This window comes from Larimichthys crocea, chromosome XXI (assembly GCF_000972845.2).
Source record: "Larimichthys crocea isolate SSNF chromosome XXI, L_crocea_2.0, whole genome shotgun sequence".
NCBI classification, from domain to species: Eukaryota; Metazoa; Chordata; class Actinopteri; family Sciaenidae; genus Larimichthys; species Larimichthys crocea.
In genome coordinates, this window is record NC_040031.1 from 9,565,529 (window position 1) to 9,579,021 (window position 13,493).

A 13,493-nucleotide genomic window follows, 5' to 3' on the forward strand; every position below is an offset into this window, starting at 1 on the left:
GCATTAACATACCAAGAGGCCTGTCAGCTATCACAGAACAAGACAAGAGCCAAATGCAGTAATGTATAGGCACCAATGGGACCATGAAATATAAGCTGCAGCTATCATATATTTTGTTGTGACAGTCACAATATAATCAGTAGAAATATAAACCATTTACCTTACAAAGTATTCTACCAAGAATGTGTGCTGTATGCAGAGTATGTATGTATACTGTATGTATTGCAAGATGTTGGCATTGGGTTGCAGAACAAGTTCAGCCTGGTTGAAGGTTCTCAATCATCCAGGAGAGGTTAAATCTACACAAACACAAACCAAAAATATCAACCTCACGGAGGCACTATACAGTAAATTATTCTCATCATCATGGATATCTGCACAAAGGTTCAAGGCATGCCATCAAGATATTTCAGTTTAGGCAATTTGGTAGAACTCTGGATGATACACTCCATCAAACACCTGCAGATGTCTGAAACCAAAGCCATTCAATAGGCAAAGTGTGCTCCCTATATTAAATAGCTTGTTTGACCCTTAAGGGTCAGTACCCAAGAGAGAACAATACTTTGGTTGTTTTCCTCTGAACACAAGTGGGACAAACCTATGCCTGAGGTCCAGGTTAATGACTAGATGTCAGCAGTCAGTGGTAAAGGCTGCACATTCCAGGGGCAAACACAAAGCCCCAGCAACTACCTCTATAAATAAGGGTATCTTCTTGATCTAGCCCACCAGCCTGAGCTTACCAATCCTAGGTTGGACTCGTGTGCAGCTGTGTTGGCTGTGGCAATAGATGAAGTCATCATTGAAGACACAGACCACATTTTGTACTGTGCTACATGGCACCTTTGCCCACTGACCACAATCCAGCAGACTGCAGCTCAAGGTCTATTTGATCAACCCAAATTTCCAGTATTTCATGACTCACTGGATGAATCCTGAGAGGCCACAAGTCGACTAAATGCAACCCTACAAACTCATAGATCCAGATCAGGGTTGGGCCAAACAATGAGGAATGATGATGAATTGTTACGTACACCACATGACATCATTATCACTCATGCCTAGTTCAAATAGAAACCCTGGAAGTAGTTTTAAGATAAGAAACACTGTATAGTCTCAAGAAGCACCATTCATCACCCTTTAATTTCTATACTGGCTGGCAGTACTGCAAGAACTATTGAGTGACAGAAACAATTATAGCTGAGCATTTCGTCATTCAGGCTGCACAGGTGGAAAACATAATGAGCAGGGCTTCAGAGTTTCAATGCTAAGCAAAGAAAAGCACTCTTTGTTAGCTCAAAGCATTTACTGTCAGCAAACGTTTGCTGGACCGGAATGAAGATAATGTTTTCATCATTCAGAGTTGCTACCGTACAGCAAGATTACTTGTGTGCTACTATCATTAGAGTGTATCTCAAGCAAGTTCATTCAACTCCAGCTGGTAGGAGGTTTTGTAACAGAAACGAAACTTAACATACCGTGAACACTTGAAAACTTGTTTGTGCAGTGTACACCACCAAGTGCTGCACTATTTTCTCTGAATTGATTCAGAATCATGCAAGATAAGAATTTTGATTCTCATGTGAATTATTTTTCTTCCACTCCTAACAACTAACAGATCTGGGCCAGTGACCTGTGGATACTTAGAAGGAAATAGGTCATGAACAGTGTCATGCACTGATGTGACATCCACAGAAAACTTCCACATTGAACATCCAACTTGCACGCCAAGAGACTCCCCATTGTCTTATGGAGATGACCACATGCTGCACAAATGGTGGACAATCCAGCACTGGGTCAATGGAAGTACAGCATATATATATGGCCATGTATAGAAATCTTGGGTTGGACATCACAATACAACAAGCAGAGTTCTGCTTGTTGAAGCTTTTCAGGAGCTGAAAGTAAATTCATCTGATGTGCACATAAAAGACTGTGAAAGTTCTTCACAGATCTATAACCAAAGCCAGTTGCCCTAGATTTAACCATTCTTGAAGTATGAGTATGGTCTTTCATCCTTCTGCATTTCCTACAACCCCACAAACAAACAAAACTAATTTAAAACTAAACAAATCGACCTCCAACTTAACATCCCTATACATACACGTACATACACAGCAGGAAACTCCCATCTATAACTTCTCTTTCTCTTTTCTCTTTAAAAAAATGTACGTTAAGTTACCTACTCAACATTCCTCCTCAAAAAAACAATATTTTCCCACATATGTGGTTCTTCCCCATCTGCAGTGAAAATATACTGACAAAGAGAGACTAATGACCACGTTGGAACCTCTGCAGTGTGTTAACACTAATGAGGCTTTCGGAAGTGAGGGGAGGCTGCCTGTGACTCTGTGGGAGGAAAGCTTTGTGAACATGAAAAAACCCAGGGCTGGATCTGGTCTAGATTAAAACCAGGATCTTCTTCTTCTAAAGAAAGCACCAAAACATCGATTATTGTTGGCTATTTTAATTATTATAGGCTAATGTGGACACCAGAGCAGGAACATATAATGCTTTTGTGGTTTTATTTACAGTTAATATTTCTATTTCCACTACAGTTTACTATAATCTTTGAATCATAGCTCAACTGCACTAGATATTTAATCTTTAATAATGATATTAAGAAGGCCAAAATGTTTATATTGTGTCTTTTTTTTTGCAAAGTGTCAAACATAAAATAATTTCAGTGTTCCTGTGCATTGAATGCAGACGGGACGCACACCAGAAATGGAAACATATTGTATCCAGGGATGGATATTTGCATTTGCTTTTCTTGTCTTCCCTGACAGTCCACACTACAAAGCATTCCTACTGTAAGTAAAAGGTACGTTACACTGACCTAAACTCTTCACAATCCCGATGACATTAGAGCCTTAACGGTATCGCGAGCTGTCAGTGATCAGTTTCTCTCTGCTGCAGTCTGTTTTCATTGCCTCTACATCACACAAAACTTCACCCAGAAGAGCTTAATATCTGAAAAACTGGAATCATTTTATAAAGTTTCACACACAGGTTTGAGAAGAGTCAGTCATTCATGTAAGTTTAAAAAGTTATCTGATCATCCAGAAGGTTACTTCTTACAGTATTTTGATAAGGCATTACAATCTCTTTGCAATCTGTCACATTTTAAGTCATGTCATCGTTTATTTTTGCATATATTTTATATGCTTGAACAGTTTTACAAAAGGGAATATGCTAATATCGCTTTGAACATAACCGTTTTCCGATATTACCACAGGGAATTCTGAAGGAAATATAAACCAGATGTCCATCTGTGTTTGTAGTAGACTGACTGTTGTCTTGAAATTTGAAATCAATCATTCCCCCACTAGCTGCAATGCTTTGATCCTTTAGATTCTGCAGAATTTGGAAATATTTCTTACAGGTTCAAGACTGATTGTGTCATTTACTTTTCAACTGAAAATTATCATATATTTTAAATATAGTTACAAATACATCACTGAAATGTAGATAGCTAAAAACACATGGTTGAATGGGAATGTCCTGTCATGCTGTCAACCTTCACCTTGATGATTTGGTGTTCTTGACTTCACTCCTAGTTAATCCCTGGCCACTTTTTTCCCCACTCTCACTACACATGTCTGCATGCTTTTAAAGCCAGAGGATTATAAGGGGCTGCATATCAATCACTTGGCTGTCAAGAGTGAAGAAAGCTTCAGACAAAGCCCTCGGCTGCAGGTGTTGGACATTAAAACCAAAAGGTAGCAAACTTGGGTGCTAAATGGCTAAAAAGGTCAGTATTATGAACAAAGATCTGGAATGTTTCTGAAAAGATCCGAGTGTAGTTAATTAGTTTTTCTTTGGAAATGCTGGCGACAGTATGATATAGCAGGGATTACTTACAATGTAAGCTGGCAATTATCAGCTTTAACTAGTTGGTAGATGGATGGCTTTTTCGACATCCACTTAAGAACCATCAGTAGACCTGTCCACACTCTGTAATCCTGGGGCAAAGGTTGTGACTTAAATGTTGTGTCGAGTGAGGTTAGCCTGAGGTCATCCATCATAACTGTTAATCTCCTGAGTTGTCTCAACAGTATTTATTCTCAAGCCATCATGAATTGTATGTTAATGTTCTAATTAAGCTGCTAGCCTGCAGGAAAAACTAGGATGACAGCTTAATGTTGCTAAAGAGGTAAAAGAAAACACTGTGTCTGTGTCGCTTCTCTGTGTGTAAAGAAGGTTAGAAAAAAAGACACAAGGATGTCTATATTGTACGGTGCATGTGTACGAAATATTATTCCCACACGTGTTTCTGTGTGCAGCAGTGAACTGAAGAGCCACCTGAAGAACGGCTTATGTAGAAATGGTGTTTGTACATCAGCATCCAGAACGAAATGCCGTGACTAACATCTTTACAGCCTGAATCACATTCATCCATGCTGACTCCTAAAAAACGAATTTTTCTCAGAAAGATAAACAACCTCCATTTTTACGGGTCAAAGAAAGAAGGAACGTCAAGGCACCAAGCCTGTTTTCATGGCTGAAGATGCACGGCACACCCGCGGTGCAGTTGGGAATGGGTTGCCGTTAGGAGGAATGCAGGGTGTGTTAATCAAGCATCAATCATGCTTAGACCAACCTCTACCGGGATTTGCGATACAAGGGCTAAGAGAGTGGAGAACTTCTTGTTTTAAAAATAACAGGGGCCACATGATCTTCCTCAGGTAACAGTGATCTGTCATTATCTTCTAACCACAGAATCTGACTTTGAGGTAGTGAAACAAAAATCGTATATGTAGAAATAAATAATAAACTGAACTTCGAGACCCCACTAATAATCTACAGCCAAAAGCATAATAGCTGGAGAGGAGGTCCTCTCTGAAGAGCTGGAGGTATGAGAGGGACACCCCTGATCTGGTAGGAACTGGTAGGATGTTCAACCAACAGGGAACAACAGATGAGAAGAGTCTGGATTGCAATGAACGTAAGGGTGGCAGAGTAAGGCATGGTTCATTGGAGGAGGAAACATAAGGCTACTTTGTAAGCAGGAATTAAAATTTTGAGTTTAATGCAAGCTGCTACAGGTAGTGGAGCTTGGTGAGCACTGTTCTGGATCATCTGAAAGTGTTTCACTGTGCACGACGGTACAGTAATCGAGTCGTGAGAGGACTACAAGCTCTATCAGGCCTAGTTTTTCTCATGTTGTGAAGTGCAAAGCGGCATAACAGGGCAGCTGTTATATGTGAACAGACCAGACACCAAACCTGCAATTTGCCACAGGATTAGAATTGACCTTTCTCGTACTGGATTCCACATTGCCACACGGTAAGCCACCAGAATACGACGACAGCTTGATGAAAAACATCACCAAATATGTTTTTTTCTGAGAACCAAAACCATCTCAGCACCATTTAAAGCAACGAGGGTCACATTATGCAAACACATGGATGTGTAGATGTCTCTTACCCAAAAGGCCTCCCAGCAGGCAGACTGAGTTGGACAGTTGGACCATACTCTTGGGCTGAAGTCTGAAGTCAGCACAGTGTGTGAACATACACACAAAGGGGCAGCCAAACACACACACACACACACACACAGACACACACTACAAGAAGACTGGTGCCTGCAACTCTTTAGCGCGTGTGTTCAGTGGGACACACATGGGTTGTTGTCGGCAGGCTTCAGGTCCTCATCGCCTTGTTGACCATCTCTGAAACATGTCAGCAGCAGCAGCAGATCCTGTTTTTACAGCTCCTGTGCTTCTTCTGTTGCTCTCTGCTGTTGACAGTCTGGAAACAAGAGACAGAAAAACAGTCAGGGAGCCAGGAAGGAAAATAGGCAAAAAATCAAACATATGGAAGGGGGGGGAAAAAAACCTGGCACTTGATGAACAGATGGACAGACAGACTGAGGCCTGAAAAAGTTAAATGTTCCCAGTTATTTTGTTGTAATCAGACCTGCAGAAAAGTTCTGGAAATTTCTGTTATTGGGAAACGATGTTGAACAGGATGTTATCTCTGAAAAAAAGAGCACCAGAGAGAAAGAGAAACTAACTACTGGTGCTTGAGTTTCTTAGTTATGTAATGTGCACGGAGAGTTCTCCAAGAGTCTGAATCTAAGGTGGCTCTGTGAGGCTGTAACCTCGCACACAGCTGTGAGCTTGAGCTGAATGCTAATATGCTCGAATAGTAAATGTTTGGCAAGTACGACCACGTTTACCATCGTGTTTTAGTGTTTTAAGATTGCCACAAAGGTTTGTACACACGTCCATGCCCACCCAAATGGAGATTTCCAATAACTTTGCTGATCCACTGACTTTTCCTGCAGCACCACCAGCAGCTTGACATTTCTGGTCGTTATTGAAATATCACTATCGAATTTATTGTTACAAAATGTATTATGGACAAGAGGATGAATTGAATCTATGTCATTGTATTGCAAAATCTGTTTATGAGCTTAGAGTGACCACTGCTTTTGAATAAAATAAAACTTTAAATCTTTTATCACATAGCATATCACGCTGGATGTGTGTGTGTGTGACGACACGACAGAACTGACTGAAGGTTCAAATTGGATTAAAACTCATTTCTTACAGTTACACTTAAAGGTGCAGTGTGTGGGATTTAGTGGCACCTAGTGGTGAAGTTGCAGATTGCAACTAAATAAATATTTCCCCCGTGCCTCACCCTCTTCTTCCAAGCATGAAAGAAAAACCCTGGTTGTGAAATTCACATTAAAAGCAAAAGGTCATCTCTAAGTCAGTGTTTGGTTTGTCTGTTTTGGGCTACTGTAGACAAATGGCGGTTCAACAAGGAGGACTTGCTGTCACTGTAGCTATAAAAGGCTCATTTTAAGACAACAAAAACACAACGATTCTTATTTTCAGATGATTATACACTGATGCAAACGTACTAAATAATGTTGTATTCCGTGTTTGCCGATAAATACTTTAAATTGTTGATCAGAGATGGTGTGAAAAAAAGTTTCTTCTTTTTTATTGGGATGGATGAAATCCATACATGTACATTTTGTTACCACTCCACTGACACCATTGCTTACATATGGGATCCATATGTTGGAGTCGTATGCTATAGCGTATCAAAATGATGAACAGCTTGGAGGAATGTAGGAGAGGGATCTGTGATTCTGAGGTGCATCTCGTCTACGTGAATCTCAAGGAGAGCAAGGATGCAGGACAGTGAGCGGTGTGGTTTTAAATACGAGACCTCGCAGCATCTGGAAGAGATTACCTGTGAGCCGCAGCACATCTGGAGGAACACATCTACACACAAACACACACTGTAACATGTTGTATACAGTATCAATAAGTCAGTCATTCAGTAGCCTGTCATTCCTGAAATTCTAGCCACACAGTAATCCGATATGCTTAATGTTTCTTCACTCTTCATCACTCTTTGTCAGCAGTAATTCTGTCACCTAAACAAGCATTGTCACGGATACTTAGTGCATGTGACTTAAAATGTACGTGTTTCCAAGGATCGGTTAAAAGATTAGTCAGATTTGGTGGCATCTTGCAGTGTACTCGCTTATTACAATCCCCTCACTTCACCCTCTCCTTACTGGCATGAAGGGGAAACTACAGTGGCCACAGAATGTGTGAAAAACCGGAGAGGCCCTATCTAGACTCAGTATCTGGTTAGTCTATACAAACATGGTGGGCTCTGTGGAAGAGGACCCATGGCGTCTGCAGATCTAAAGGCTTATTCTAAGGTAACAAAAACATAAAAGGTGAATATACCTTATTGATCCCTCGAGGGGAGATTCTATTTTCATTCGAGTTTTACATACATAACAACGAGATAACACACACACACACACACAAAGGCTCAAAGACATGCAAATGTATAGGGATGGTGGAGTGAACGCCCTGGGAACAGTTAGGGGTTGCTTAAGGGCGCCTCAGCAATGCCCAGGAGGTGAACTGGTGCCTTTCCAGCTATCAGTCCACACTCCATACTTTGGTCCATGCTGGACGTGAATCAGCCACCCTCCGGTTCCCAAGCCAAGTCCCTACGGACTGATCTACTGCTGCCCCCCCTTTATACATATTATATTCAATTTCTAGGTGTACATGGATGCACAGTTACTGATAACAGCTTTGCTGCGTATGCAAGGTCTGTATCACCACATAGATATGATAATAGGGACGACTCCTTTGGTACAATATCCTAAATCTATATCCTAAACACTACAGCCAATAAACTACAGCAGCAATCCCATAAAAGTTCCCATTTTTAATCTGTAAACTCTTACTACACTGCATAAAAAGTACTGATGGGACTCATTCTACTTTTTAAATGTCGAGAGGTTCAGACACCGGCATGCATAGTAGTCTGGCGCAAATTTTTATGTGTTGCTCTAGAGGGTTTATGAAATCATAGGGTGCACAATGCATCAATCTGGCGATGAAACATTTGCCAGTAATGATCTGCACACTTATCATGTTTGCTTCCCTCTGTTTAATTTAGTCTGGGTGAGTCTTGTGTGGTCTGGCCGGCAGACAGTGAGAGTTTGTTTTCTTGGACTAGAAGAAAAAAAAAAAAAGAAAGCATGTTCATCCTCTCTAATCTGTTGATTTAGAGCTGGAGTCTGTGGGATGCTACAAATCAACACAAGGACAGCGAGGGTGGGAGCATGAGACACACAACGCACATCTCATTCTCAGTGTCACTGCGAACTTTCTACTGTGAAACTGCGCTGCTGATTCAGTGCTGTTTTCTTCAAAGCTTGTTTGGGGTTTTTCCCCTTCTCTCATTCTCCACAGGTTTTGCCGTGGAGGCCAAATCAAGTATGACAACAAAGCCGAAGGGTCCTGCGCCGTACGTGCCAACTGTCATTTCCTCTACGTACTAAACTTAAACTGCAGACATAGTGCACTCTTAGCATTGCAGAGTGCAGAGCTTACTTCATTTTATCAGTATACAGTTTTTATGTGGCCACACTTCCACAGAGGCTATCGAACAAATCATACAGCAGCTGTATTCAGATGTGGGTCTGCTGGAATTTTATCGCTTTGGGTAAACACAGAGGAGGATGTGTTGTCTCTTGCGTCCAATGTAGTTTCAACAAGAGGCAAAAGCGAAACAACACAGTCGTGTTCTCAGAAAAATAAGGTATTGGACAGACACCTAACTCTCAGTCTAATCGTCTTTTCAACAGAAAGGGCTCATTGTTTATTAACTCTGACTGGAAATGTGTTGTTTGCAAGTGGGTGTAGGTGACTGTGATGTCACAGTTTCGGTGTGAACGCCATCTTTGAGCAAAGTTGTACTGAAATAACTCTACAGCACTATCCCAACACTTCTGGAGAATCCTAAGCACTGATGCCAGAGAGGCTAAAACTTTGGGATTTCCCGAAGCCTCAAGTAGATCAAAAAAACTGTGATTCAGGTAACTGCTGAACATAAATACATACCTCCTTTATAGAAGGTTATGACAACTAATAAAAAACTGATGCAGTGGCCAAAACTTATACAACATCGAGAGAGCAATACAGCTGATTTTGGGGGTCTAAAGATGCCACAACTAAAACTTTTTTAAACATTTCTAAGCCAACCTAAATGTTGCAGATCTGTTGAGAGAACTGAAAGATAAATGTTGGCAGCAAATTCACTTGGACCAGAAGACGTCTGTGCAGGTTCTCAGTCACCAATCGGAAACTGTAGTCATAGGTTCAAAAACGCAAATTTAAATTCCTTGGACTTTACCCCAAGCCAGTAAGCAAGAAACCTGCGATGTGGTCTTTGACTCAGATCTGAGCTTAAAGGCTCACGTCGGGTTGTCACCAAATCAGATTTCAAAATTTTTGCTGAAGTGCAACAATTCTCTCTCTCTCTTTGAGTCAGACAGAGAGACTAACGCATGTCTTTACGAGTTCCGAGCACTGTGCTGGTGCTCCAGTCTACGCCCAGCTGATTTAGAACCTGAGCCAGAGTGCTGACAAGGACCAGAAGGAGAGAACGCAGTACACCTGTTTAAGCGCATGATTCCTGTCAGTTTCTATATTGGTAAAGGTTTTTACTTGTTTTAAAGCACTTTATGGTCTACATACAGTATGTCTCACATGATTCCAGTATATGAACCAGTGCGGTCCCTTGCTGGCTTGTTAAGTGCAGGACTAAAACCTTCAGTTATTAAACTTTATTCTGTTCTGCTTAAATATTATTATTAATTAACATTAATATGAATTACATTAATTAGTAATATCTTTAATTTCTCTTATTGGCATGCCTTCTATCTTATTGTCTATCGGCTTGTCAGTCACCCCTGAGGCATGAAAGGCGCTGTGCAAAAAAGCCTGATTGACTGACTGTCCCAGAGGGGATTCTGCTTTTTCATGCCACATTTCAGCCAGTATAAAACAACTGTAAAAACATCAGCATCTGACAGTTTCAACACTATAAGCAAAACGCAGGAGTGAGAGAGTTCAGCTTACGAAGTTTCGAAGCAGGATGCATGAAACAAGTGAAATGTCAATAGATCTACTGAAAATTACAAAAGAAGAGCAACGTACTTCTAACTTCCTCCCAGAAAAGTCGATATTGTCACACGTGTTTCCCAACTTACTCAATTCGGTTTTTTACCCATTTACCGGACGTGTAAAGGCTGCAGATATTTCTGTTTTATCTGATCATGACGCAACATTCAGTGGACTGTGACCAATACCATCCTGCCAGTGTTCCTGCTGCAAAATTAGACATCCTGTCTATATACTGCCACCGACCAGCTGTTGTATATAGGCCTGCTGCCACCTACAGCTAATGAAGCCCGGGCCATGTGATACACTGGATGTGACAGATGTTTTGGTGAATTATAGGGCCAGTGTAGGATCAAAAAATCCAAAGATAGAACAGAAAGAGAACAGAGGAGGCAAAGAATAGAAGAGGAAAGCTGTGGTGAGTCAGCCTCCGAGCAATGTGTGTGTGTGTGTGTGTGTGTGTGTCTGTGTGTGTGTGTGTGGTGTGACCAGTCTGAGGTTTGGATCTCCAGTGATCATCTCTTTTTGTGTTCACCCAGTCATCACGGGTTAGAAGGTTAGGACTATATGGTTTTAGGATGAGGTGAGACATTAACGGCGAGGGAGAGGTCAAGAGTGAACCGGTACGAAGGAATGTAGACTGATGGAAGGATTAATCAATAAACAAGCAAGAAATGGATGGACGCAGGATGTTCCAGTCCTACTTCAGCTGTGTATATAATAACATATAAATCTCTAGTTATGTAAATATGTATGTATAAATTCTGTAGACCTAAATCCAAGTATATCCTTAGAAATGAAACCTAAATCACAGACCCTGTAATTTTCCAAGTGCACTCTGAGTGCAGCTTAGAGATGCGGCTTTTATGCATCGTTGCTGTGCGAGTGACAGAGGTCAGCATGAGAGCGAACGCGTTGTAACATTCAAGGTTTTGTGTCCGGTCAGCGAGCATCTGTGTCCCGTGCTCTGCGAATTCCCTTTTTGTTTCACGGGCAAGCCAGCAGATGAGCTCATCGGTTTCAAGGGTGCTGATATGATTAACCGATGTGCAACAGCAGCGTAGCAAACACGGGTCGCAGATGTGTGACATGGGGTGTATAGAGCTATGCGATCTGGTGACACCTAGAGTAGGGGTGGTGTTAAAGTGGATCATGCATATTGTTTGTGTCTGCATTAATGCTAGATGAGTATTAATGAGTCTAGTAAAAAAAAAAAAGTCCCTACCACACCCTGCTGTCCCAAGAATGGAGAGTGTTTTCTGTCCTTTTATTATCTGTTAAAGTTGTTACTGCGGTCATAAAGGTTCAGAGAGAAACCTGAGCCACCACAAAAAAGCTGCACTGTAAAAAAGAAACAGTTGCCTTACGGTAAAAACTGACAGCTGTGGTTGCCAGAAGTTTACTGATAAACCCTTTCAATATAACAGGAAAAAGACTAGATTTCACGAAAGCGTTTTATTCCATTTATTATTCATATTCTGTTAGATTTACGGTGCCAACCATGACAAACATTAAATATACGGTGTTTTACTTATTAACAATACTTTATTTGTATAAATCCCCTTAAAAATGCTGTATAAATAAATTCAGTAAAACACAGTCATCCTTCATGGCATATTTACGGTCTTTACTGTCACGGTTTGGCAGTTTTTTCACCGTAAAATCTGCAGAAATGTCAGAATAAAACTGTGAGCCAAAGCCATGAGGTGAGCCGTGTTAATAGTTACATCATCTGGCAGACGCTGACTTCAGTACAAACAACATGAGGTGCCAGACCGTAATCTTGATTTTTATATCTTTTTTACAGTGTGCTTCAAACCTACAATCAGCCTCTCTTGTTAACTGTTGTTAATCTGTCTGCACCTCCACTGGAATGAAATGAGAAGCTGTTTTTTAAATGAATGTTTCTTCTGCTTTGCATGATGGTGATCACCCTTTCTTTTGTTTTCTTTGGTGCCCAACTACAATGCAGCATGCTGTAATACAACCTACACCCTGTCCGGTCCTTTTTTTTTTTTTTTGCAGGCTGTGAAAGCAGGAGTCGGTTCAGTCGTTTGTTGATCTCTGGGGGAAACGGTTGGCTGCCTGCCACAAAGACTTCACCCCTGGTGGCGCATTGAGTCATCCAGGAAGTCATTGACTTTTTTAGTCGGCTGGTTCGCTCACTCAGGTGTGACGTGTAGCTCCATGAAAGAGAGAGAGAGGGAGAGATGGAGGGAGAAGGAGTTAAAGAGAGAAATCATGGAATAAAGAGCGAGGCAGGGAAGCAGAGAAGGAAAGAATGACTCATAAATAGAGGAATATAAATGTGATGTAAATTCCGAGACATGTTTAAATGTTGAACATTATTGACACATCGTCAGTTTGTTGTATTAACAGTAACGTAAATGTTCTCTCCCACAATAGACAGGTCTTGTTTATGACAAATCAGTGATGTTCAGTGATTATGCAGCTTTACTTGTGTTTAAGCAGCATTCCAGACCTTTGCAGGAGTTTACTTGCGATTAAAACAGTTTATTGACAAGGAATCTGAATCAAATGGGGAATGCCTCGCTTGCCTTAGATGTTCTACTCTTTTTGACAGACAAGACAAATAGAGAAACATCTTTAAAATAATGCGCTCCAGTACAACAACACCACAAACCACAGATTCTGAGAGGATCACAAGTTTGGACTTGACACCTCTCTGACAGTGTGAAATTTTTTCCAGCTGCCTTTTATGTTCGTCTTCTGATCTTCTTTCTGCTGCTTGGTGAAGTTGCACCAAGCTCCAGAGTTCCATCTAAATAACCTCGTAGCCAAAGATGGGTCAAAGTTAAGATGCGTCAGTACAGCAGGAATCCTTCAACTGCGAAAGACCTTTTCCTTTAGAATCAGCGTTTCTTTGGGTCCTTTGTATGGTTATGATGCTTTCCACATGGTTCAGCTGGGTTAGTCCTGCGACGTCATTATAGGTTGGGTTGGATTTGGTTGTCATCCTTGTAGATCCGGAACCGACAAGTCCAGTTGCCAGACTTTGAAGAAAGATGACCTG

General features: G+C 41.1%; 1 protein-coding gene across 2 annotated transcripts in view; it reads right to left on the minus strand.

Annotated features, from left to right (window-relative positions):
• il34 (interleukin 34) overlaps positions 1 to 13,493 on the minus strand; it is a 41,605-nt gene that overhangs the window by 15,772 nt on the left and 12,340 nt on the right. For both annotated transcript variants that reach the window (XM_010743578.3, XM_010743579.3), the window contains exon 2: positions 5,428 to 5,750. In XM_010743578.3, coding sequence (XP_010741880.1) covers positions 5,428 to 5,515 — 88 coding nt within the window. In that variant the 5' untranslated portion in view covers positions 5,516 to 5,750. The remainder of the gene's footprint in view (positions 1 to 5,427; positions 5,751 to 13,493) is intronic.